At 44.2% G+C, this 26,749-nt stretch overlaps 1 protein-coding gene across 5 annotated transcripts in view; it reads left to right on the forward strand.

Moving 5' to 3' along the window:
* PDCD1LG2 (programmed cell death 1 ligand 2) overlaps nt 1-26,749 on the forward strand; it is a 93,988-nt gene that overhangs the window by 61,028 nt on the left and 6,211 nt on the right. The window contains exons 7-9 of one of the 5 annotated variants that reach the window (XR_004277355.1): nt 4,296-4,532; nt 5,074-5,119; nt 8,959-9,867. Coding sequence is in view for 1 of the 5 variants with exons in the window: in XM_032307053.1 (XP_032162944.1) it covers nt 4,296-4,334 (39 nt within the window). In the remaining 4 variants the exon portion in view is untranslated. Of the gene's footprint in view, nt 1-4,295; nt 5,189-8,958; nt 9,868-26,749 lie in introns of those variants that run through there. The other 4 variants (XR_004277356.1, XR_004277353.1, XR_004277354.1 and 1 more) reach the window with 4 other exon arrangements.

A 26,749-nucleotide genomic window follows, 5' to 3' on the forward strand; every position in this document is an offset into this window, starting at 1 on the left:
ACAGATTGAACAGTCATATAACCAGGCTTAAGAAAAGGGGAGGCGGTTAAAAAGAGAAAAGAGAAAAGAAATGTAATCAGACTGCTGGTCAAATCAGGCAACTCCCCAGTGTCTTGATCCCCTTTGCTTTAAAACTCAGCACATGAAATGCTCAACTTATAGGTAATTTAAAGTTTAAATCAAAACAAAATTTAAGGAAGCATTTTCAGTCATAACATTGGCAAATTCTTTTTTTTTTTTTTTTAAGATTTTATTTATTTATCTGACAGAGAGAGACAATGAGAGAGGGAACACAAGCAGGGGAACTGGGAGAGGGTAGGAGCAGGCCCCCGGCTGAGCAGAGAGCCTGCTTGGGGCTTGATCCCAGGACCCTGGGATCATGACCTGAGCTGAAGGCAGATCCTCAACTGACTGAGCCACCCAGGCAAATCCTTTTTATTGATAACATACACTGCTCCAGAATGTGTTGTTAAATTGGTGGACTCATAAATTGTTAGTGGTCATGTAAATCAGTACAATTTTTTTTGAGATGTATTTGTCTATAGATCAGAAACCATGCAATTTGTTATACCATTTGTTTAAGTAATTATACTTTATAAATCTGAAATAATCCAAAAAGATATAGAAAGCTAAAGATATAGAGACTTTCATGGCAAATATAAATATGTGTTTTTTTTTAAGATTTCATTTATTTACTTGACAGAGAGAGAGAGAGCGCGTGCACAAGAAGAGGGAGAGACAGGCAGAGGGAGAGGGAGAAGCAGGTTCTCCACAGAGTAGGAAACCTGATGTGGGGCTCCATCCCAGGATCCTGGGATCAAGACCTGAGCCAAAAGCAGATGCTTTACCCACTGGGTTACCCAGGCACCCCAAAATGTGTGATTTTTTTAGAAAAAAAGCTTTGCCATAACACTGAGTAAGGAAAAAAAAAAAGCAAAGTATATAACTCTATGCTCAGTTAAAGTTTTTTTTAAAAATGAACTAAAAAAAATATGCTTGGATATGTAGCAAGAACCATGTCTAGGTTTATACTTTTACCCCAAAATACCATTCTAATGATTTTTCGAAAGGAATCCACAGACTGAAGTAAAATGTGTCTTATATGAAAAAATGTACTAATTACTATCTTATCTGAGTGGCCCCAAACTGGAAATAACCCGTCAAACAAAATACAAGTGAGTTAGTCATAGTAATTTGTATTTGGAATGCAGACTATTATCTAGTCATAAAATGACAGTTATAAAGATCATATGGAAATATGGAATAGTTGTTGTGATATAGTTTTCTCTATTTTACAAAATTTTTGGTATTGTACAGCACTTTTGCAAAGTATTATTTTAAGTGTTCCCTTTGGCAACACCTACACTAAAACTGGAAAGATAGAATGTTAGCATGGCCCTGTGCACACAATTCTGCAAAGCATTCCATGTTAAAATATAGATATATATCGTGATATGGAAACCAGAGCTCACTCTGCTTATTGACCGTTGAAACACGGTGATACTTGGAAATAGCAGTGGTACTTCCGGCAGTGTATTATTAGAAATATGAAATATCGGTCATTTCTATCAGAGATTTTGAGAACTATGAGTTTACTTATATGTGGATTCTAAACAAAACAAATGAACAAACAATAAAAGAGAAAGAGTCTCATAGTTACAGAGTACAAACTGGTGGGGACAAGGGGAAGAGAGAGGGGGTGGGCAAAATAGGGGCAGGGGTGGAAGGGGTGTAAACTTCCGGTTATCAAATAAATAAGTCACAGCATAGGGAATATTGTCAATCATAGGGTAATAATTCTGTACAGTGGCAGGCGGTGACTAGACTTATTGTGATCCTTTCATAAAGTATGTACATGTCGAATCACTATGTTGTATACCTGAAACTAAGGAATTTTATATAGCAACAAAAAAATATGAAGTTCACTTCCACAAAGTCCTGCTTTTAGCACGTGTGGGAAGAAAATCCAAAATCCTATATTCCTTCCTTTTTTTCCTTCCTCCTCTCCTGTGCTGTCTCACCTGTAAAATGAGAATGAATAACAGTCTCTGTCTCTGTCAGCGTGGTGAGATTATGGCCAATTTTTATTTTCTTTATATTCTTCCTATATTTGGAAGGTTTTAAGAAACACATTTTACATTTTATTTATTTATTTATTTGTTTTATTCACACAAGCAGGGGGAGCAGCAAGCTGAGGGAGAAGCAGGCCCCCCCGTTGAGCAGGGAGCCTGATGTGGGGCTGGACCTCAGGACCCTGGGACCATGGCCTGAGCCGAAGGCAGATGCCTAACACACTGAGCCACCCAGACATCCCAACATTTTATATTTTAAATCTGAAAAAACAATAAAATTGATGTTTTAAATTAAATTATTTAATTTAAATTTAAAAGATTTTTTTTTTTTAATATTTTGAAATTTTAGGGGCACCGGGGTGGTTCAGTCAATTAAGCCTCTACCTTCAGCTCAGGTCAGGATCCCAGAGTCCTGAGATCCAGCCCCACATCGGGCTCTCTGCTCAGTGAGGAGCCTGCTTCTCCCTCAGCCTCTGCCCTTCTTCCTGCTCGTGCTCTCTTTCTCTCAAATAAATAAATAAAATAATTTTAGAGTTTCAGTGTTTATCTCTCGAAAATTAAAAGGTTGCATGAATGGCAAATATTATAGTATTTTTGGCAACAATTTTATGAGCACAGCCCCTATTTTTTCCCTCATGTCAGGTGCACATTTTCACCCATGTTTTTAAGAAACACTAAAAAGAAACTAAAAGAAAAGTTGACTAAGTGAAAGTGCGCAGAGGCGCGAAGGTTGCCAGCATCCTGCCCGCTCAGTCAGGTGTGGCGCCGGCCTCTGCACACAGCGCATGACGGGACTGTGACAGACCGTGTGACACACACATGTGATGGGTGAGCGCCTCCCTTCTGCTCCACGTTGCATGCTCCACGATGCGCCCTGGGGACTTGACCTCAGAAACCACCCTCCTGGGGGCAGGCAGGTCAGAGGTGGGGAGTGAGAGGGGTCTTCCCAAAACACACACATCGTTTGAGTTCTTGTCTAAAAATGAAGAGGAGGGGAGAACCGTGTGTGTAAGGTGCTGGAATGTGACGTTTGGAAGATGTTCGGGGAAATGCCGGTCCCACCATCTCCAGCTCGGTCCCCCCGAGAGGTGAAATGAAAAGTTCAAACCGGAGTCCAGAGTCTCTCATGATCTCATGTGACCCCAAACTGTGGGTTACAGAGGGAGGTGGGCGGGGGGATGGGGTGACCGAGTGACAGGCATTAAGGAGGGCACGTGTGGTGATGAGCATTGGGTGTTATATATAGGCCACTAATGAAATGCTGAACACTAAAAAAAAGAAGAAAAGTTCAAGCCCAGGCTGCCAGACACTGCACTTTTCTGAGTGTTCATCAGTGTGATTAGGGGTTCATTGGACTCCCCAACAACCTCTTCTCCCTTTCAGGGCCATCTTGGGGGAAAGGCCGCTGGTCTAGTCCCAGGGACCCATCAGAGTCCATGTTGGGGTCTTAGACCACCCCCCCTCCGCCAAGTCAGCACCATGTGAGATGTGAGGCGCACGTTCTCTAGGAGATAATCCGCACTTTCAGGGATTCTCAAGGGGCTGGAGAAATCCACACGGGAAAAGTTGTAGAAACAGCAAAGCCACCTGTTGCATGGAGCACTGGGTGTTATACACAAACAACGAATCACAGAACGCTGCATCAAAAACTAATGATATACTGTATAGTGACTAACAACATGATTAGAAAAAAAAAAAAAGTAAGGCCACTCACAGTTAAGTGATGAGAGGAAACAGACCATAAGACTCAAGGAATTGGAGTGGGTGGGAGGGAAAAGCACAAGACTAGGGAGGGAATGAAAAATGTACGGGCCTAGAAGATTTTTAGTGACAAGTAAGGAATAGATCAGTAGTGGAGGCCAGGCTGATGCTCGCAGACTTCGCGGACCCGCCCAGCAGTGGTGATGGACCACAGGCTGGGGAAGCCTCTGGAGGGTGGTTGCTGAGTGGTGGCCGGGGATATCTGAGGAACCTGGGGAAGCAGCAAGAGGGTCAGGATGGTGGGGGTCACTCAGGGAGCTTGGGACAGTGACTATTTTCTATCTAGATAGTTCTATCTAGTATCTGTATACTAGTTCTATCTAGTATCCAGTATCTGCTGAAAATCAGTCCTGAATGAGGGCAAAATGTATAAGAACGTGTAATATTTGCTTTTGTATCTGGCATTTCATTTGATCTACCTATCTGTGGATCTATTTATCTGTCTTTCTGTCTGTCCACAAGAAACCAAAAACACAGGTGAAGGGGCGGACATGGGTCTGAAGGCAGCCATCACTCATCCTTCATTCAGTCTTCACCATGCCTTTCACGAACTCGGGGCCCCTGGGTGTTGGCAGCTGGGCCCGGAGCTGAGGAGTCCATGCAGAGCTGGAATTGTCACCTGGGAACCGGAAGTCATGCCACAAGCCCTGACAGAATCTGAAAACGGCAACAGGAGGAAACAAGTGAATCATCATCTGAGTATGGATCCAAGTGAGGCGTCAGGGGAGGCGGGTCTGACAGGGAGGCAGGGACCCATCAGAAATCCGATCACGGTGTTTTGTCGGGAACTGATGGCTCTCCAGCATTGCAAACAGGTTTGAGAAGGAAACAATTAGAGCCTGAACCAACTGGACTCGAGAATAGTAATATTACCATCATTTCGATTTCCGTAGCTCGTTAAGATTTGCAAAGCATTTTCAAATATCTAGTTGAGCCTTCCTGACAAGTGATAAAGCAAATAGTGCAAAGATTCTCATCTACTGCTAGGGCAAATCAGGTTTGGAGAAGGAGAGTAACTTGCCCATTTCTTTTTAAGTAGGGTTACCAGTTGAGTAGCTCAAGGAGAGGCCATAAACACAGAACATCTTCATTTTCATTCCAGCACATACAAAGAGTTGCATTGATATGCATACACCTCAATGAATATGGTTGGGGAAAGAGCTCAGACTGACAAAGCATCTATTTTTAAAAATTGTCTTTTTTTCTGTTTACCTCTGTCTTAATTAGCAACCCACATAAGGACAAGAAGGTGAGCCTGTAAGAAAGCAGAGAGAATAATCAGTCAGGTAAGCAAGAGTTTTCTAATTTGGGGCGCCTGGGTGGCTCAGTGGTTTAAAGCCTCTGCCTTCGGCTCAGGTCATGATCCCAGGGTCCTGGGATCGAGTCCCGCGTCGGGCTCTTTGCTCCGCGGGGAGCCTGCTTCCTCCCCTCTCTCTCTGCCTGCTTGTGATCTTTGTCTGTCAAATAAATGATTAAAATCTTTAAAAAAAAAAAAAGAGTTTTCTAATTTAAGATCCCAGCCTGACTAAGTCAAGACCAAGGAGAGAGAGGGAGTATGAAGTCTTTCTTTCAGGTGTGTGGGCACCGAAGGTGGAAGAAGCTTGCTTTGATAGCAGTGAATGTGAAAAAAAAATCTCAGGACGTAATGAAAAACGATGAGTAACATCATATGCATAAAGTACAAATGTGCCATAACCACAAATGGGGGTTGAATTGAAATCCAACTGCTAAAAAGCTAAGAACTTGAACACATCTGATAGCAGGATACTGTTTAGGATTGTGAACAAATAGTTTTGATGCAACTTCTCAGTCTAGACCAGCCTGCATCTAGGGTGTTTTGTTCTATTCTCGGCCCTAATTAACTGGGACATTGATTGATGGGAATAGATTTGGAGTGGGACACCCAAAATAGTGACAGGGCTGGAAAACATTGTCGATTAGGAATACATAAGGGAGTTGGGTGTATTTCTCCCTTGATAAGAATTATCAAGGGAAAACATGAAAGCCGAGTTCAAGAGGTATGAGTTACACTGAAGTAGAGTTTGACCTAGAACTGGCAAGAACTCACTAACAACTAGAGCTACTCACCAAAGTTCATCTCCCAGTTGTTAGAAATATTCACACATCCTGGAACTACGTTCCCGAAGGAGCTATACTCATAAGGTCTCCTTTTTATCCTAAGATCTGTAACTGTTCGAACTAGTCTCTCAACTTCCTTCAGGGTCAGGTGGGAGCTGGGGCAGTGATGGTAGACTGAGATGGATTCCAGCTCTCCCCTGTCTGACGCATTGGTTCTAGGGTGGAGTTTCACTTCTGTTTCGCAGTGATACCACAGACTGGGATCTTGCATCAGCAGCATGACTCTCAAGATCTTATCCTCAAATGAACTTTCCTCTATCAAGATATTCTAACCAATCTATCATCAGATGAGCCCAGTTTCCGTACCTCATTGGCATGGTTCCTTGAGAACTATGTCAACTTGCCACAGTCCTTTTTTTTCTTTTTTTTTTTTCTTTTCTTTTTTTTTTTTTTTTTTTTTTTTTGCACAGAAAGGGAGAGGTAGAGAGCACAAGCAGGGGGGAGCTGCAGACAGGGAGAAGGAAAAGCAGGCTCTCTACCAAGCAGGGAGCCCAACGCAGAACTTGATCCCAGGACCCTGGGATCATGACCTGAGCAGAAGGCAGACACTTAATTGACTGAGCCACCCAGGCGCCCAGCCATATTCCTTTCTCAGTATTCTTACCTTTTCCCTCTAAACTCTGTTTGTAAACCCAAACATCCTGTTTTCAACACTCCTTGTGTCTAGGAGCAGAGTGAGGCTAATGACACAATGAGAGACTAATTCAAGGGTGGGAAATACCTGCCTTTTACCTGGAGGATAACATCAGGATTGAGGAAGAGCCGAGGGCTTGGTTTTAAGGCGCTAGGCAGGAGTCCTACTACCTCCGAGACCTGCATCCAGATAGGATCAGTCACTGCAGGCAAAGGAAGTGGTTGCGTCTGGGCGCGTGAAGAGGGATCCCGGGAAGTCCCGGTCCTTCCCACTATACCGACACCACCTGCACGTCTCCATCTTTCTGTCTGAACACTCACCTTCCGAGATTATTTCCTTTAGGCCTCAAAGCCTTTTTAGACTTCAAGAAGCTCCCTAGAAGCTACTGATTAACGGCAACAAACAAACTAAGACTTGGGAGAAAGGGCCATTTTTAGAAATGTAGGGTCCAGGGCTCTCCTTGGAAGATGTCATCATGGGAAAACCACACTGTTATCTTTTTCATGTATTTACCACAGATTTGGTGCTAAGCACTATATACTAGGCACAAGGGAGACAGAGATAGTAAGACATCGTTCTTGTCCTCAAGGGACTTGCAGATCATAGAAGTCGCCTTTCTGACCTTTTAAATAGTTGTTTACTATATACAAGGAAAAGATGTTATAAGATGACTCAAATGGGGAAAGCAGTTGGGGTATGTGGTGTTGGTTAACCCACGACAGGGCCTTTATCCTGCAGTCACGAAGGCGGTGGGGAGGGGTTGTCTAGAAACCGCTGGTTTGGTCAATGGAGGACAGTACACCCAGGGAGGGAACAGGGATCCTGGAAGAACTGGAGGGATGTCCAACAAAACCTCTCAGTCAGGAGCTGGGGCCATAAATTTTTCTGTAGGGTTTTATGTTTTCAGGCAGTCCTTTAGGAATTAAGGAGCCACCACTGCCCACCCCCCCAACCCCAACCCCTGCTCCCCTGGCAATACCAGTAAGGCTGGGGGGCTAGAATTCCTCAGGATTTTCTTTTGGTGTCTCAGGCAGAGGAAGGCAGATGAGAGACATAGCATGCTGTAAAAGCAGACTTTTCACCACGAAACACTGGGGGATAATGAAACACTCTTCCTCACTAACAGCAGCTAACTTCAGCAGAGATACACCACCTTGGGGAGGCACTGGCAAAAGCTCATGGGGAAAGGGGGAAATGGAGACAGACTTCATAAAGTTTCCTAGTTGGGTTTACATGACCTTTACCAGCTTGCCTTGAGACCTATAGATGAAGGCCTGAGTGAAACTGCTCTGCCACTGATTAGGGACACACCCACAGGCTGGCTGTCTGAGCCTGTTTGAGCCTGTTTCCTCACAGGTCAGATGACCAATCTCCCGCCCCCCAGCATTGTTGAGAGGAGTGAGGATAACATACTTAGTACTCACCCCCATTAGTATGTAACCAAATAGCCAAAGCCATTCCAGTTAGGATCTTGGTTTTACATTTATGTGATTAAACTAATTATTAAGTCTCCCCCGCTCTGAAAGAATCAACCTCAAAGGTAAATTTAAAATGTTCTTTCTAGGGCGCCTGGGTGGCTCAGTGGGTTAAGCCGCTGCCTTCGGCTGGGGTCATGATCTCAGGGTCCTGGGATCGAGTCCCTCATCGGGCTCTCTGCTCGGCAGGGAGCCTGCTTCCTCCTCTCTCTCTCTGCCTGCCTCTCTGCCTACTTGTGATCTCTCTCTGTCAAATAAATAAATAAAATCTTTAATAAAAATAAAATGTTCTTTCTGGGGGAAAAAAATCTGGCAACTTAGAAATAGCAGCTTCAAAATAAATAAATAAAAGAAAAAGAAAGAAAGAAGAAATAGCAGCCTCTCTCTACTGTCACACCCCAACTTCCTATTTCCAGCAATTAAGATGTCATGAAATATTGGCCCCCAGTTTAAGCTGGGCTGCCTCATTACATAGGGTGGTATTCTGTTAAGAGCTTATTTCCTGAAAACCCCAGGCTTTTCACTGCTAGTTGAGCAGACTCTGTTGTCCCACAACGTAGGTTTTGAGACAAATGAGCATCCTACTGGGAATCATTCACTGAGCTTTGGTTAGCTGGTGCCCAAGTGAAAGTGAAGAAGGAAGGAACCCTCAGGGAGGTCCTGCTGTGCTAAGCACTGTGTGGGCTGCTCTGCGTATACCACTAAATTTAACCCCTTCGAACAATTTGGAGAGATAAATAGGATTATCCTCATTTTTCTGTTGAGAAATGGAAGCTGAGGGCCCCATGTCCAAAGTAATGCAACTGTCAACTAGGCAGTAGTCCTGGGGCCCAAATACATTGCTCTCTAACTCCAAAATTTCTTACACAAACCGCAGAGGAAAATGTACTTTGGAGTTCATCTAAGCAAGACATAATTAAGAAGTACAATGAACTGGGAGATATGTTCACTACTTCTACGCACACATAAGTGATTTTCTCTCCATTGGACACTCACTTCCGGTTGTAACTGAAACCAAGCTACCCGGGTTCAAGTTCAGACACTTCCTCTCCACTCAGCCAACTGCCACAAAGGAAAAAGAAGTGGCCAAAGGCAGTTTCAGGTCCATCATCAGCAAACTCGACTAACCTTCTCTGGTCGCGAGGAGTCAAGGGACCACCACATGTGTCCACCCAGGACATCCAGCAGTTGCCTGGGAGAGCGACACCAATCCATTGTTTCCCAATACCCGTTGTTCTATTCGTCTGGCCCCAACAGTCGAAGCTGAAAAACCATCCTGCTTCCCAAGCAAAACCGTGTTTATGTGTAAAGGCACATTTGTATTCTGCCATTTGATATTCACTGCCGTCCCTCTGGTCGCTCTCAGGAAGCACTGGCTACACAGGTCTTTGCAGACCAGGGATCTTTTGGGGGGGGGGGTCCACACTTGGAGACACAGACCACACTTGGCGAAGAACGGTTACCATCTCACCCTGAATTACAACAGCTAACCTCATTTCCTTCCAAGATAAATCCCACCACTTGACCCTCGATGTGGTCTGCACCTATCAACTAATTGCAGATTACTTTCTTCCTCTTTTTGTCTTTTTTTTTCTTGTTTTATTTCAAGCAACCCAAAGGCCTGCCTAAAGCAATCTTCAATGGCTACAGATGTTCTGAAGGAAATAGAGAGATGAAGAGCTCTAGACCATATTTTCTTTTCAGCGATTCCTGTATAACTGAGCCCAACTGTTATTTTTTATCTTGAAAATTAAAGCTGCCCCTGGAGGTTCTAGGGTAGGACTTTGCTATTTGCATGTTTCTTCCCCTGCCTTCCCCTTTGGCTACCCCGCACCCAGGGGTTTAGAGGAACTGGCTACCTGTGGGAAGGAGGTAGAGAGATCACGTAAGCAAAGCTACCAGCCCAGGGTAAGCACCTGACTTGGCCTTTCTGCAGTCATATTGCACAATTCAATTTAAAAGCCAACGCAAATACCATCCTACCACCAACTATACCTTTCCTTTGTCAACTCTATTTTATGGTAACATGATTTTTCATCACTGAGTGATGAGACTGTGATGACCTTAAGGGATTTCTATGCTGAATTCCCAGAAGCAGTTTGGGGGAAGAATATTACTTCTCTTTTGCTTCGCCTCTCCAAAGTTCCCTCCTGTGCACCTCAAATTTACTCTTCAACCCACTCTTCTTTTGAGGGAAATGAGTCTATGTTTCCCCCACACATCCCACTCTTACCCCTCAGTGGCCAAAACACAGAAAAACCAGAGCCAGTCCCTCAGCCAATCGCAGGAATAACCTCCCACAGGGGCTGAAACCTCATTTGAGCCTGGATTTCCACCCCCCCCCCCAGGATTCCTCTTGGAGAAAGAGAATCAGGGCAGCCCCCATGGAGAGGACTGAGCATAGAACAAAAACCCCAGAGCCTTCCAGCTTCCAGTGTTTCTTTGGCTCCCATGAGCCACCTAGGGCTGGAAGGAGAAAAGTCTAGAACAGGAAAGACAGCAGAAGCTCTGGAGAGGGATTTCTCAGGAGACCTGAACAAGTGTGCAGAGAGCTCTGTAGTGACTAGGAATGCGAAGATATCAGTGCCTGACAAACAGTAGGTGCTCAATATCTGCTTATACTAATTGAACGATTGCATGAATGAATGCATGAATGGGGCAAAGGGGAAAGGAGGAAGAGATGAGAGCTGGGTACAGAGGACACTCGCCTGCCTTTCCTCCTAGGATCTTTCGTAGGGTTATTTCCATTTTTTCCACTGGCTCCAGGATGATGCACAGACATCACCTCCAGGCCGAAGGCTTCTCTATCGGTCCATCCTTAGTGCTGGCAAGACTTAGGTGTCCACTTCCGCACCTCCCAAGCAAAGGCTCAAGATAAAGCAACCTAGGTAGTTCAGGCAAAAGGAAAAGGAAAAGGTGAGCCAAGAAGCCTGCATTATCTTCCTTCTGTTTCAATTTACTGGGGCTTCCGGGAGAGTTAAATTCTTCAGGCCCTGTTATCCATGACTGAACTGTAGCTAATATCACCGAAGCACCCGGATGGGAAATCCACTGACACTAGATTTGTGACGTTGTAAAGGGATGGACCATAGACAATATCTAGAGAATACGCCTTCAAAACAAACCCTTAGTTCTTAGCAGCCCTTTCCTAAACCAGTGCTCCTCGAACTTTAATGCACCCTTGAACCTCTGGAGAGCTTTACCATATCATTAATGAAGTATACTGGACATACAATATTACATCACTTTCCGGTGCACAACATGGTGACTTGACATTTGTATATGCAGCAAAATGTTCACCTTCATAAACCAGTTACCATCTGTCACCATACAAAGTTAATAGTTATTTTTTAAATATAATGCTATTAACTACATGCCCCATGTTGTACGTTACATACCTAGAACTTACTTATTTTATAACTGGAAGCTTGTACTTTTTTTTTTTAAGATTTTATTTATTTATTTGACAGACAGAGATCACAAGTAGGCAGAGAGGGCAGAGGGAAGCAGGCTCCCCACCAAGCAGAGAGCCCGATGCGGGCTTGATCCCAGAACCCTGGGATCATGACCTGAACTGAAGGCAGAGGCTTTAACTCACTGAGCCACCCAGGTGCCCCTGGAATCTTATACCTTTTGATCCCCTTCTCCCATTTTGCCTCACCCTAACCCCCCTCCCCTCCAGCAACACTCAGCCTGCTCTCTGTATCTGAGTCTGGGTTTGGTTTGATTGGGTTTGTTTAGGTCGTAGCTCAGATTATTTGCCAAAATTGTCTTGCAGCTTTAATTCTTGAGAAGCCTGCCCCACCCTCGTGCACCTGCTGGACACTCTGGACATCATCGGTGACTTGCAGAGTCCCAGACGTGCCGGGTTCTTCACATCTGGGTGGCTTTGTCCATCCTCCGTCTGCTCTTCAGCCCCTTCCCTAGATGAGCTCCTTCATAGCTCAGCTCACGTGTAACTTCTCCTGGGAAAGGCTAGATGTGAAATGTTCTTCCACTATTTGGTAGAATTCACCGGTGAAGCTGTCCTGTCCTGGACTTTTGTCCATTGGGAGATTTTTGATTACGGATTCAATCTCCTTTCTAGTAATCAGTCCAGATTTTTTCTTTCTTCCTGATTCAGTCTTGAAAGATTGTATGTTTCTAGGTTGTCTAATGTGTTGACGTAGCCGTCGCTTACAATCCTTTGTATTTCTGTGATGTCAGGTGTAACTGGTCTTTCATTCCTGATTTTATTCGACCCTCTCTCTTCTCGTGGTAAGTCTAGCTAACAGCTTCTGTCAGTTTCCAAAGAACCAGCTCTTGGTTTTGCGGATCTTTTCTATGATCTTTTTAGCCTCTATTTCATTTATTTCCATTCTGGTCTTTACTATTTCCTTCCTTCTGCTAACTTTGGGTTTCATTTGTTCTTCATTTTCTAGTTCTTTAAGTGTAAGGTTAGGTTGTTTCTTCGAGATTTTTCTTGTTTCTTGAGGCAGACTGGTGTTGCCATGAACTTCCCTCCTAGAAACTCTTGCTGCATCCCATAGATTTTAGTGTGTCATTTTTCTGTTTTCATCTATCTCTGGGTATTTTTTAATTTCTCCTTTTAATTTCTTTGATGGCCCAGTGGTTGCTCAGTAGCACAGTGTTTAATCTCCTCATATTTGTGGATTTCCCAGCTTCCTTCTTATGATCAATTTCTGGTTTCTCACCATTGTGGTTGGGAAAGATGGTTGACAAGATTTCAGTCTTCTTAAATTTGTCAAGACTTGTTTTGTTTTGCCGAACAGGTGATCTGTCCTGGAGATTGTTCCATGTATAATTGAGAATGTGAATTCTGCTTTTGGATAGAATGTTCTTTATGTATCTATGAAGTCCATCCGGTCTAACGCAATGTTTAAAGCTGATGTTTCTTTATTAATATTCTGTCAGTGGATGACCTATCCATTGACGCATGTGATATCTTCATGGATATATACATGTCCTTTCTCGCTCCCCCTCCCTCTTCTCCTCAAGGTCTCTGAGGTTTGTTGTTTTTTCTTTTTTTTTTTTTTGGTTTTGGTTTTTTTTTTTTGGTTTTTTAATTTTTTAAATTTCTTTTTACTTTTTGCTGCTCTGTCTCAGTGGGTTTCCATGTCTTGTCTTCCAACTCACTGGTCTGTTCTGTTTTATCCAGTCTGCTGTGCTCAGTTATTGTACTCTCCAGCTCTGTGACTTATGCTTGTTGTTTTCTTCTCTTTGTTTGGTCTCCCTCTTGAAGTCCTTGCTCTGTTCATCCCTTCTCCTGGGCTCAGCAAGCACTATCATGGCTAGGGCTTGGGATCTTTCTCAGGCAGACCACTTACAGCCCTATCATTAAGGTCTTTTCCTGAGGTTTTGTCTTTCTCTCTCATTTAGAATGGCTTCTCTGTTTCTTCATTTTGCCTGATGCTGTGTTTCTGCAGAATAGCTGAAACAGCTGCCTCTTTCAGGGTTGAAGGAACAGCCTTGTGGGAGTGATGAATCTTCTTATTCACCCTTGTCCTAGTTCTCAGTTGTCTCTTGAACCTTTATGATTATCTAAACGGCCTGGTTTATTTTTGATAAGTCTCTGCTGTTAACAGTGTTCCAAGGCCTATCAGTGTTCCAAGGGGAGAAATCTCACTAGCAGCCACTTTCAGAATGACTGGAAGTCAGACCCACACAGAGAAGCTTTTGAAGTATGCAGAATGTACAGTCCTGTGAGGCCACGGTCGTTAAGCCCTTCTGGTCTCCAGGTTGGGAGCTCTGGATGTGTCCCTGGGCAATTGTTTCAAAAACCAGGGATCCAGATAAATGGAGAAGCTCCTTCCTGTGAGGTCTTACCAAGCTATGACAGGGCCAAGGGGGTGTGCAAGGATGGTGTCTCCTGAGACGTTTTCTGGGAGCACCTCCACAACCTCTAGCTGTGTGGCAACCGCGAAGCCTGTCTCTCAGTCTGAAGCTCCAGGATAAGAAAACAGGCCTTTCTCACATGAAAACTGGGACTGTGTTTCAGTAAGCTGCCTGTGCAGTGCCCTGGCCACACACCTGGCATTCTGATAGCTCAGGATCCCTGCCCCACCCCCGGCCTTGGCCACCAGGGCCAGGTGAACAAGGGGGCAGCCTCTATGTGGTTGGCAGAGGCTGCTGGCTTCTAGCAGGGCAGCTGGAAAGTGCACAGCTGACACCCACTGGCACCTCTGCCTTGGGAGAGACTCGACTATCCCTGACGCCCAACAGATGTCCCCGGACCAGCAGACGAATCTCCTCTAAGTACAGCCTAAGGGAATTTCAAATTTGCGCTTTTGTACTGGATCCTGGGGTGAGTGAGCCCACCCACACGCAAGCCATTTGAAAGGAGACCCTTCGTTTTCTAGAGCACTTTGGGTCCCACTGGTTTGGCGAGCTCGTTTCTCTGGCACAGACCCCAAGAGTTGGGGTGCCCGATGGGAGGCACCAACCTTTGTTCCTCCAGGGAAAACACCAGATGGGTGAGAGCCCCCCCATTGGATGTCCCCACAGTGGGTCGGTGGTTTTTTTAGCCGAGACCATATCTCTGTCTCTCTGTCCATCTTGATGTTGTCCTTTTATCCTTTGCTGTGGGGAGCAGTTCAGTAGGGAATTTTCAGACCAATTTCAGAGGGAAAGAAGCTGAGCTCAGGATCTTCCTACACAGCCATCTTGAAACCCCTCTCCCCAAAGAGCTGATTAAAATGCAGGTCCTGATTCAGCAGGCGGGGTGGGACCCAGGATTCTACAGTTCTCACAGTGTGTCTGGTGAAGCCAAAGCTGCCCGAAGGAGAGCCAGACTTGGAGTAGCGCGGGCCTAGAGTTTGGGTCTTAGCTTAGATCATTGTTGAAGTGTCTTCCAGATTCGATTTTTGTCAAGTCTCCCCCACTCTCGCGCACCTGCTGTACACTCTGGACATCATCAGTGACTTGCAGAGCCCCAGACGTGCCAGGCTCTTAGACCTGTGTGGCTTTGTCCATCTTCCCTCTGCCCTTCACCCCCCTTCGCTGGATGAGCTCCTTCTCGGCTCAGCTCACATGTAACCTGTCCCAGGGAACCTTCCCCAGTTGTCCAGCCTACCAGGCAGTCAGGTCCTCTCTCCTCTGTGCTCATCACACTGTACCATAATATACTGTCCACATGTCCTTGTTCATAGTATAGGGTTGCTCAGGTTACGCCCTACACAGGGGTCCTTGGCCAAGGAGGCAAGAAGGGGCTGAAATCCATTCTGTTCCCACTTGTTGTCCCTGAGCCCCGGCACAGAGCTGCATCCACCAGGAGGAAGGGCTGACTTTTTCCAGATCACACAAAGGAGCTGACGGTCTTTTCTGCCAGATGTGGGGGGTCTCATTCATCTCTCCTCGCACAGTGCCTGTCACGGCTCAGCATTCAGTAACACGTTTGAACGAAGGAATGATGAGAGAAAGAAATGAAGAGCTACAGAGAGGAAGGCACAGACAATAACTTCATTCAGTCCTCAGGGTAAATCAGCTGAACCATGAGCAAGAGATCTGGGAATTTGCTAATGTGCTGCTGGAAAGACCAGAGGACCAGGTCCTCCAAGCCCCAACTTACGAAAGGGATTATAACAGGTATTATGAAAAGAGACGGGAAGTCAGCGCCTGTAGGAAACTCATCAGAAAGAGCAAAGAAACAGGCTGTCCGCGAGCACTCCTGACTTGTACTGTCTTTTCGAGTCGAGGGGAAGAGGAGGGAGACTCCGAAGATACTGTTTGCTCAGAAGCTTCAGAAGCTTCTGAAAGCAGCAGTCTCTACAGCAAGAAGGACAAAAAGAGGTGATGACAAAACCATGAATTTGCCTAGAGGGGCTGAAGCCAGAAACAGAGGTGAAGGTCCCAGCTTGTAAAAGTGAGTCTCCTCTGACCGCGAAGACTCTGGGCTTGGTGGAGAAAGGTCCAGCCCGGGCAAAGGAGCATCTCCATGCAGTCTTTTCACCAGGGCGGGGGGCAGGGGGTCCTTTGGTCTGCTTTGTGAGAGTTCCTCCGTTGTGTCCACGTGAGCACTGCTCTGACAAGACTGTGAGCTTCCAGAAGTGGGGACTCAGACTCAGGCCTCTTTTATCTTCCTGGGATCACGTGCTGCTCTATGAAATGAAGTCGGTGCTGGACTTGCACAGCGGCCACCGCTGATAAAAGAAGGAAGGGTGAAGGTCTAAGAATCCTCAGTCAAATTCCAGAATTTCACTTTGGAATGGTGCAAGAAACTCCTTTGGGAGACATACTGATACCTTGCAGAAACCCAACCTGGACTTTGCCTCTTACATCACCTTCTTCTTGTTCAGACTGGTTTCTGAAGATACAGGCATGGTTCTGGAGTAAGGGGAACTGAGAATCTTGAGTACGGTAGGCTCTCCTGTGACTTCAGGATCACATGTTCAAAACAAAACCTAAATTCAGCGCGCGCGCGCGCACACACACACACACAGAGAGAGAGAGAGAGAGAAAGGAATGTGGGGTAAGATCTCTAGATCGACATTTATCTCTTATCAGAATTTAATCCCAGATTTCCTTGCCTCCAGCCAGTGTGGCAAATAATCAGAAAGAGCCAGACAGCTCTTACGGCATATCTTTCCGTCCAAGGGACTCTCTGTTCTTGTTATCTAGGATGAACTTTGTGATCAGATGACATACAATCACTGTCAAGAAGAATAGAGATGAGATCTTTCTAAGAGATCACCACCCTAACACTTAACACTAAAAGCTGCCCAACAGCTGGGGGGCTTCTTGAGGTGAGAACTGAGTACATACAAAGTTTCCTCTTTTTAAGGCAATAAAAAATGCTGAGTTCATATACTTGTTCCCTGTCTCATTTCTAGACGGAAGGCAGGCTAGTTAATTTCTTGTTTTACTTTCCTAAGAAAATAAGCCATGTTGCAACTGTTAATTTTTAAAAAAAAAATTGTTTTCAGGTCTTAAAAAACAATGCTCATTTTAGAAAAATGTGGAAATCGTCAAGGAGTTCAAAAAAGAAAGGTCCCTCTGAATGCCAGCAACTAGCACAAACTTACCCATATATTGCTGCAGCTTTTCAAAAGTCAGAGAGAAAATCAGCATAGGAAAAGCTACCTTCACATATTCACTAGTGGGTCAGATGCAGGCTATGTTCTTACCTTGGGGGAGCAGTGCAATAGTGGAAAAAAACTCATCTGAAAATGTGAAATGTCAGATCCAAAAATTAAGACACCGTGTGACTGCTGATCATGACTTCCCCTGGATAACATGACTTCCTGTTTTAAAACAGTTTGGAGAGGTTTGGACACACTTGTGTGCTGTCTCTACCTTTTGGAGGAAAGCTTCAAGCACCTTCTCAGATACTGAGATATCTCTTATGGTTGGTGTGTACGAGCACACATGCACGCATGCACACACGCACGCACACACACACACACACACACACACACAAATCCATTTGGGAGAATTTAAAGAAATCCCAACACATTATTTATCAGGCAATTCCCGGGTATCCTTTTGATAAAGGTCAACTCTGGCTATTTTATTACTGATAAGACGTTTCTTCTGAGTGTCCACGACATTTTTCCTTCTTACCCAGCTCTTCTTTCTTGAGTTCTTTCCCTGGTTCTCAGAAGACATTGGAAGAGATCTCACTTCCTTGGACACCTCACAGTAGACAGCTGAATGTCTTACTCTGTGATCCTGGCATTGCCTTGAGGCTGATTTCTGAAGCTTCAGACTTTGATTTAAGCACCCAAACTGCTGGAGTCGGTACGTGTGGCTTGGCCTCGCGGCAAGGACCATCACCAAGCCCTACCCATGCACCAGGCACTGTTCTTTGTGCCTTACAAATACCAACTCCTAAAATCCTCATCATTAAATCCTTGTAACCTTCCCACGAGCTGGACACCATAATTCCCTATTTCACATATGAGGGACAGAGAGTGGTTTGCCTGAAGTTGCAGGGCTGATAAGTGGCAAAGCCATGATAGAACCAGGCAGCCCAGGTCTGTCCATCAGCAGCCAGAACATTCAAGAACATCCATCTCAGTCCATTTTCCCAAGTGGAAAATTACATTGATTCCTTCTGTCTACCTCCATCCCTCGACATGTCGCCTTGAGTGACTGAATATGAAGTTCAAAGAGCTGCATCCTTGAACCGCTCCTTTCCTTGAGGTCCCTGGGAGAAGCCACCTGCTCGCCCATGCAGACTTGTGCGCTCCTTGTCCAGTGGGGTACAGTGGAGGCCAACACTCTGCCTGCATTACTAGGGGCACGGAGGTGAGTTTTCTTGTTCATTTAGCATGAAGAGTCGCTCAGGTTGAGGACTGCTGCCCCGTCCCTCCTCGGCTATGACAAGAGAAGGTCTCCTGGGTGTCAGCTTCACATGATCGGCCTCAAACAGAGACAGGTCATGTGCTCCCGAGAGCACATGCAGTTCATCACCGGGAAGAATTTCAAGAAATGAGCATGAGTGATAAAAACTTTGTTGGCTGACGTGCATAAACCCCACCAGCTTTCATTTTGTCAGCAGGGAACATAACTGACATGACTCAGGCAAAACCAGAAACCCTCAAGGTGCCCTATGAACAACGCTGTTCTTGGATGAGACCCCATAAAACCCGGGGATGGCAGAGCTGGAATGGAAATTCAACATCGTCCTGTCCCCCTGCCTTTTACAGAGAAGGAAACTGAGGCCCATGGTCGTGGTAACAAAACTCAATTTGTGGCTTTAAAAATATGTCTCTCCTTGTTGGCGTATTTCCTTTTAAAAAAAGAGAAGAACAAGAAGTAACTTGTCTGGCCTTCTAGAAATGGCTCATGGAATCAAGCTCGTGACACAAAGTCAGCACTCTGTCACCTTGTACGCAGGAAACTAATGACCACCGCAACCCCAGAATGGGTCATCTCAGACCCTTGGGTTGACGCAGGGCCATGAAAATGGACAAGTGCCTAGACTTGGGTCTCTTAGCTATAGTGCCTCTCACTGCCCATCTCCGGCCCATCCTTTAGCATCTGTTGGTCTCTACTACCCTTGGCAGGCTGCAGATATGCTCCAGCAAAGGTCCTCTCTTGATCACAAGTCCAACACTAGGAGTTCTTTTTTTTTTTTTTTTAATTTTTGTTTGTTTATTTATTTATTTGAGAGAGAGAGAGAGAGCACAAGCAGGGGGAGCAGCAGAGGGAGAGGGAGAAATGGGCTCCCCGCTGAGCAGGGAGTCCAATGTGGAGCTCGATCCCAGGACCCTGAGATCATGACCTGAGCCGAAGTCAGACGCTTAGCCCCCTGAGTCACCCAGGTGTCCTGCACCACTAAGGTTTCTTGCCACTGCTTTTGGGGCCCAGGTGCCAGGGCAGGTCATCATAGGCACCCCCCTGGCTGTCCCTGCACCAGAGGTCTCACCTGTCTGAGCATTGTACAAAGGGGCAAGCAGACCCCCAACTCTCACAGAACCTCCCCAAGACCACTCCCTCCAATTCCCTATCCCATTCTTCCTCCTCCTGAGCAGCAGGCCGCCTCTTTTCCTCTTTGCCTGGCCACCCCAGTTCTTATCATCCCAGAGACCTTCCAAAGCAAGGGCGATAACGCATCCCCGAGGCTAGAAAGCTCTGACCTCTGAGACACCCCCGACCCTGGGTTTGTACTCTTCCTTCCATTCACAGGGAGGCTAGAAAACCACCTCCCTGTTCTCCTGAACCCATTGTCTGTGTCATGGTGTATTTAATGTCTGACTGTCTCTGGACATGAATTAAGGAAGAGGGCTAGGTTAAGGTTAGGATGAGTGGTCGATAGAAATAACAAGATTCTCCTTGAAGGTTAGTCTCAGAGACAGAAAGGGGTAGAATAACGTTGAAAACTATTGAGAAGAATACACTTACGGGCTTACGAACAAATTTACCATGAAAGATGTCAAAGGCAGCAGTCAAGGATGATTCTGAGATTTTTTTAAATTGTCCCACCCAAATGTGCCACGGGACAGTGAGGGAAAGATGGGGCTTGGCAAAGGGTGGCAGGCGCTAGAGGGCTTGGGAACAGTGAGTCTGGTTTGAAAACTGGAAGACCCTGAGGGAGGCTGTCCTGCAGCACACAGATCTGCAGGCCTCATTGTTTTAAGTACCTGTGAGCAACAAAATCCAAATGAAATTGCAAAGTGGGTAAGGTTATCCTTAGAAATTCTGTTCTCCTTTAGGATCCATGTCAGGTCCCCAGTTCCCTAATATTTTGCTGATCCTCACCCACATCTGATCTTCAGAAGCAGGGGTGCCCGGGTGGCTTAGGGGATCTGAAACCCTTGATTTCAGCTCAGGTCTGGATCTCGGGGTAGTGAGTTCCAGCCCTGCATGGGGCTCCATGCTGGGCAAGGAATCGACTTAAAAAAAAACGAGGACGATCTGATCACGTCAGGTAATCCCAGTTGAAAAGGTTGACTACTGATGAGACACAATGAGCTAGCTCTCTCGTGTTACACTTGAACGCTAACATGGAAGCATAGCCTCAACTCAAAGGAATGGTCATAACACCACTCGTCAGAGGGTTTATTCCAGCTCTTTCTATATGCGGGGCACTGCTCCAAGCCGCGGTGCTCTTTCCAGCACCATAAGGTAAGAAACCTTTTATAAACGGGAAACCTGAGACCCTGGGATGCTAAGTGACGTGTCCAACATCGCACTGCCAGCTCAGATTGAAGCAGGAAGCATTCCCTAGCATGGCAACTCCAGAGTCTGTTCTTGGAACCGCTCTCCTGGGAATGAAAGCATAGGCATAGAAATTTAAGAAGAGTTGAAATGTGTAGGAAACTGTGTGGGTGGCTGAGGAGACACTTGGGAAAATTCAGATGCCATGTGTGGATGACTCTAGTCTCATCCTGCTGACTGGTGACGGCGATGACATGGGCTCTGCCCAGAGCTAACTCCAGACGAGTGACTTAATATCTTTCTGTTTCATTTTCCTTATATATAAAAGAAGGAGAATCAACCCATCTACAAGGTTATTTCTTATAGCAACGTTTGTAATAGCAAGTAGCTGGAAACAGCCTAAATGTCTCTTGAGAGGAGACTAGCTAAAAGATGACTGTAAACCCATAAGATGGAATATAATGCTCCCATGAAAAAGCAGTAAGGGAAAGCTCTATATACTGCTAAAGATTGAGTTCTAGAATATTTTTTTATACATACACACACACAAACTATGGTGCAGAACTAGGTATATCATGTGCTACAATTTGAATAAATAAATGAAATAAGAATCTGTAGATTCCTTTATATTGTGTGTGCCAACATAGGAAACCAGTAGAACTGGCTACTTCAGGAGAACGGGGTGGGTAGGGAACAGAGAGAAAAGAGGAGGGAACCTGTCCCTGTCATACACCCAATGGATGAGGGTGCCATGCCCACCCTTGTGCTAGCTACAGAGAGGAATCATTACCATGCCTAGGCCCCAAGGGATAAGGGAGTGAGGAGGAGAGAGAGAGAGTTGTAGGTACAGAAGGAGCCCCTGGACAGATGCTGGAACCCTTCCTAGATGCACCCACAGCCCAGCAGGGAAGGAGCTGGGGAAATAAATACCCTGACCCTGTTCTCCTCCTGCCCTCAACTCTGTTTTCAGTGCTGTCCCCTGGGAAAACCCTGCAAGAAGCCCAAGGGCAGGGAACATAATCAAGGCACCCTCAGAGGTGAGCATTTTAAAATAAAACAAGAAAAAAAAATTTTTTAAATACATAAAACAAGAGGGCGCCTGGGTGGCTCAGTGGGTTAAAGCCTCTGCCTTCGGCTCAGGTCATGATCTCAGGGTCCTAAGATCAAGTCCTGTGTCCGGCTCTCTGCTCAGCAGGGGGCCTGCTTCCCACCTCCCCCCCGCCCCGCCTCTGCCTGCCTCTCTGCCTACTTGTGATCTCTTTCTGTGTGTCAAATAAATAAATAAAATATTTTTTAAAAAATAAAATAAAACAAGAAACAAAGGGTTAGCGCAGATGGTTTCTGAACCTCTCCCTCCCTTCGAACTCTGCTTCCTTGAAATCATACCCCATAGCTCCATCTAGTGTCCAAATGGTGCCTCACTGTTCTGAGTTCGGTGTCCCCTTAGGGGAATTCTAACGCAAGTCACCCTCTCTGCCCCTAATCACTGCCTCGTGGAAGCCGTTTCTACTGTGAATTATACCTATTTGGTAAATGATCGTATCCCCTAAAAGTAGAGAATACTTATTTTGGGACGCAGAATATTTGTTGTTGTTGGTTTTTCTTTTCTTTTAAAAAGATAGTGGAAATTTACTTAAATTCAACTTTGAACTAACTAGTTACGATGTTTTCTCAAACTTCAAATTGTTAAATAAACGTAAGCAGCACTTGATCAAGACTGTAAATCTTCTATAAGCCCAGTTTTGAGCTTGTCACTCCCCTCTTTATATGTCCTTAATGCAGCGTATCTCAACCCTGCCTTCGAAATACCCATGGAGGGTATTAGCAAGCACCTACTGATGTCTCCAGCTTTGGTTTTCTTTTTTCAACATCCCTTGCTATTGGGGGTCTTTAATGGTTCCATACAAATTTTAGGAGTGTTTGTTCTAGCTCTGTGAAAAATATTTTGATAGAGATTCCATTGGATGTGTTGATTGTTTTGGGTAACATGGATATTTTAACAATATTTACTCTTCCAGTCCATGAGCATGGACTGTTTTTCCATTTCTTCTCCAATTTGTCTTCCTCCATTTCATTCATAAATGTTCTATAGTTTCCAAACTACAGATCTTTTACCTCTTGGTAAGTTTCATTCCTAGGGATCTTACGGTTTTGGTGCAATTGTAAATGGGATCGATTCCTTGATTTCTCTTTCTTCTGCCTCATTGTCAGTGTATAGAAATGCAACTGACTTCTGTGCATTGATTTTGTATCCTGCAACTTTGCTGAATTCCTGTATTAGTCCTAGCAATTTTTTCATGGAGTCCTTTGGGTTTTCTACAAAGAGTATCATGTTGTCTGTAAAGAGTGAAAGTTTGACTTCTCTGTCGATTTGGCTTCTTTTATTTCTTTTTGTTGTCTGATTGCTGGTTCTAGGACCTCCAGTACTATGTGGAACAGCAGCGGTGAAAGCTGACATTCCTGTCATGTTCCTGACCTTAGGGTGAAAGCTCCCAGGTTTTCCCTGTTGAGGATGTCATTGGCTGTGGGTTTTTTGTATATGGCTTTTATGATATTGAAATCTATTCTTTCTATCCTTACATTGCAGAGAGTTTTTATCAAGAAAGGCTGCTATATTTTGTCAAATGTTTTTTCTGCATCTATTGAGAGGATCATATGATTCTTATTTTTCTTTTATTAATGTGGTGAATCACATTGATCTATTTGTGGATGTTGAACCACACTTGCAGCACAGGAATAAATCCCACTTGGTCGTGGTGAATAATCCTTTTAATGTACTATTGGATCCTATTAGCTAGTATCTTATTGAGAATTTTCGCATCCATGTTCATCACGGATATTGGTCTGAATTCTCCTTTTTGGTGAGATCTTTGTCTGGTCTTGGGAAGATCAGTTCTCCTTTTTGGTGAGGTCTTTGTCTGGTCTTGGGTATTTTGGTGAGTTCTTTTTTGTTTGTTTGTTTGTTTTAAAGATTTTATTTATTTGAGGGGCGCCTGAGTGGCTCAATGGGTTGAAGCCTCTGCCTTCGGCTCGGGTCATGATCCCAGGGTCCTGGGATGGAGCCCCGCATCAGGCTCTCTGCTCAACAGGGAGCCTGCTTCCTCCTCTCTCTCTGCCTGCCTCTCTGCCTACTTGAGATCTCTGTCTGTCAAATAAATAAATAAAATCTTAAAAAAAAAAAAGATTTTATTTATTTGAGAGAGAGAAAGAGATAGAGCACACACAATCAGGGGGAGTGGCAGGCAGAGGGAGAAGCAGGATCCCAGCTAAGCAGGGAGCCTAATGCGATACCTGGTCCCAGGACTCTGAGATCAAGACCTGAGCCAAAGGTAGACACTTCACTGACTGAGCCACTGAGGTGCTCTTTTTTTAGTGTGTTCTTTGTACTGATTTGGTAGCTAGGTAATGCTTGCCTCATAGAATGAGTTTGGCAGTTTGCCTTCTATTTCTGTTTTTTAAAACAGCCTCAGAAGAATGGATTTTAATTCTTCTTTAAATGTTTGGTAGAATTCCGCTGGGAAGCCATCTGCCCTGGACTCATACTTGTCGAGAGGTTTTTGATTACTGCTTCGGTTTCTTTGCTGGTTATGGGTCTGTTCATGTTTTCTGTTTCTCCCTATTTCCATTTTGTTAGTTCGTGTGTTTCTAGGGATTCATCCATTTCTTCCAGATTGCCTAATTTGTTGGTATATGATTGCTCATAATATATTCTTAAAATTGTTTGTATTTCTATGGTGTTGGTTGTGTTCTTTCCTCTTTCATTCATAATTTTATTTATTTGGGGCCTTTCTTTTTTCTTTTTGGTAAGTCTGGCTAGGGGTTTATTGGTCTTATTAATTTTGTCCAAGACAAGCTTCTAGTTTTGTTGTTTTGTTCTACTGTGGTTTTTTTTTTAATTTCTGTATCATTGATTTCTGTTCTAATCTTTATTATTTCTATTCTTGTGCTGGATTTAGGCTGTATTTGTTGTTCTTTCTCCAGCTCTTTTAGGTGTAAGGTTAGGTTATGTATTTGAGACTTTTCTTGCTTCTTGAGAAAGGCCTGTATTGCTATATACTTCCCTCCTAGGACCACCTTTCCTGCATCCCAAAGATTCTGAACTGTCATGATTTCATTTTCATTTGCTTCCATTTATTTTTTAAATTTTTCTTTAATTTCCTGATTGGCCCATTCATTCCTTTGGAGGATGCTCTTTAACCTCCCTGTATTTGTGTTTCTTCCAATTTTTTTTCTTGTGGTTGACTTCAAGTTTTAAAGCATTGTGGTCCAAAAATATGCAGGGCATAATCTCAATCTTATTGTACCAGTTGAGACCTGATTTGTGACCCAGTATGTGACCTATTCTGGAGAATGTTCCATGTGCCCTTGAGATGAATGTGTATTCTGCTGCTTTAGATGAAATGCTCTGAATATATCTGTGAAATCCATCTGATTCAGTGTGTCATTCAAAGCCCTTGCTTCCATGTTGATTTTTTGCTTCATTGATCTGTCCATTGCTGTGAGTTGGTCGTTAAAGCCCCCTACTATTATTGTATTATTATCTATGTGTTTCTTTAATTTTGTTATTAATTGGTTTGTATATTTGGCTACTCCCAAGTTAGGGGCATAAATATTTACAATTGTTAGATCTTCTTGTTGGACAGACTCTTTTATTATGATATTGTATCCTTCTTCATCTCTTATTATAGTCTTTGATTTACAGTTTGGTTTGTCTAATATAAGGATGGCTACTCCAGCTCTCTTTTGATGTCCATTGGCATGATAAATGGTTCTCCATACCCTCATTTTCAATCTGGAGGCATCTTTGGGTCTAAAATGAGTCTCTTATAAGCAGCATTTTGATGGGTCCTGGGTTTTTGCCCTTAATCCATTTTCATACCTATGTCTTTTGATTGGAGCATTTAATCTACTTATGTTCAAAGTAATTATTGAAATATATGGTTCAGTACCATCGCGGTACCTGTACAGTCACTGTTTCTGTCGATGGTCTTTCTTCCTTTCTGGTGTTTGTTACTTTGGGGCTTTCCCTTTGCTCAAGGGAGCTCCTTTACTATTTCTTGCAGGGCTGGTGTAGTGTTCACAAAGTCCTTTAGTTTTGGTTTGTCCTGGAAACTTTATCTCTCCTTCTATTTTGAATGACAGTGTTGTTGAATAAAATATTTTTAGCTGCATATTTTTCCCATGTAGCACATTAAATATATCATGCCAGTTCTTTCTGGCCTGCCAGCCTTATGATTCTATCCTTGTAGGTTAAGGACCTCTTATTCTAAGCTGCTTCCAGGATTTTCTCTCTGAAATTTGCAAGCTTCACTATTATATGTCAAAGTATTGACCTACTTATTTATTTATTTTATTTTGAGGGGGTTTCTCTGTGCCACCTGGACTTGAAAGCCTGTTTCCTTCCCTCAGATTAGGGAAGTTCTCAGCTATAATTTGGTCATATAAACTCTCTGCCTTCTCTCCTGTTCTTCATCTTTCAGATATTATTTTATTATCCAGTTATTATTTTGCCTTATGGAATCTCTGAGTTCTCTAAGTCTCCCTTCATGATCCAGTAGCTGCCTCTCTTTCCTTCTTTTCCACTTCCTTATTTTCCATCATTTTATTTTCCATATCACTGACTTTCTCCTCTACCTCATTTATCCTCACATTCAGTGCCTCCATTTGGGACTGCATCTTGGTAATAGTCCCGAGAGTGGGTTGTCAGGATGTAAGTGGGGTAAGCAAAGGCAAACTGGAACACACAAGGATAGGCTGGACTCTGCATTAGCATCTCAACACTTCTAAACCTCTAGTACATTCATCATGGACTTAAACATACGCTCAACCCTAGAGTTGGAGAAGCTGAAGGAGATCCTACAGGAGTCAGAGGAATTATAACAGACCTCCTCAGTGTGAGGAAATATGGCCACTCCTTCACTTCCACTCTCTTTACTGAGCACAAAATGTCTTTTTTCTTTTCACATGAGAAGTCTAAGAGGCTTAGGGAAGTGAAGTGACTTGTAACCTAGAAGCCCATATGTACATATATATTTAATTCTAGTATAGTTAACATATAATGCTTTATT

This window comes from Mustela erminea, chromosome 12, assembly GCF_009829155.1.
Source record: "Mustela erminea isolate mMusErm1 chromosome 12, mMusErm1.Pri, whole genome shotgun sequence".
Taxonomy (NCBI): Eukaryota; Metazoa; Chordata; class Mammalia; order Carnivora; family Mustelidae; genus Mustela; species Mustela erminea.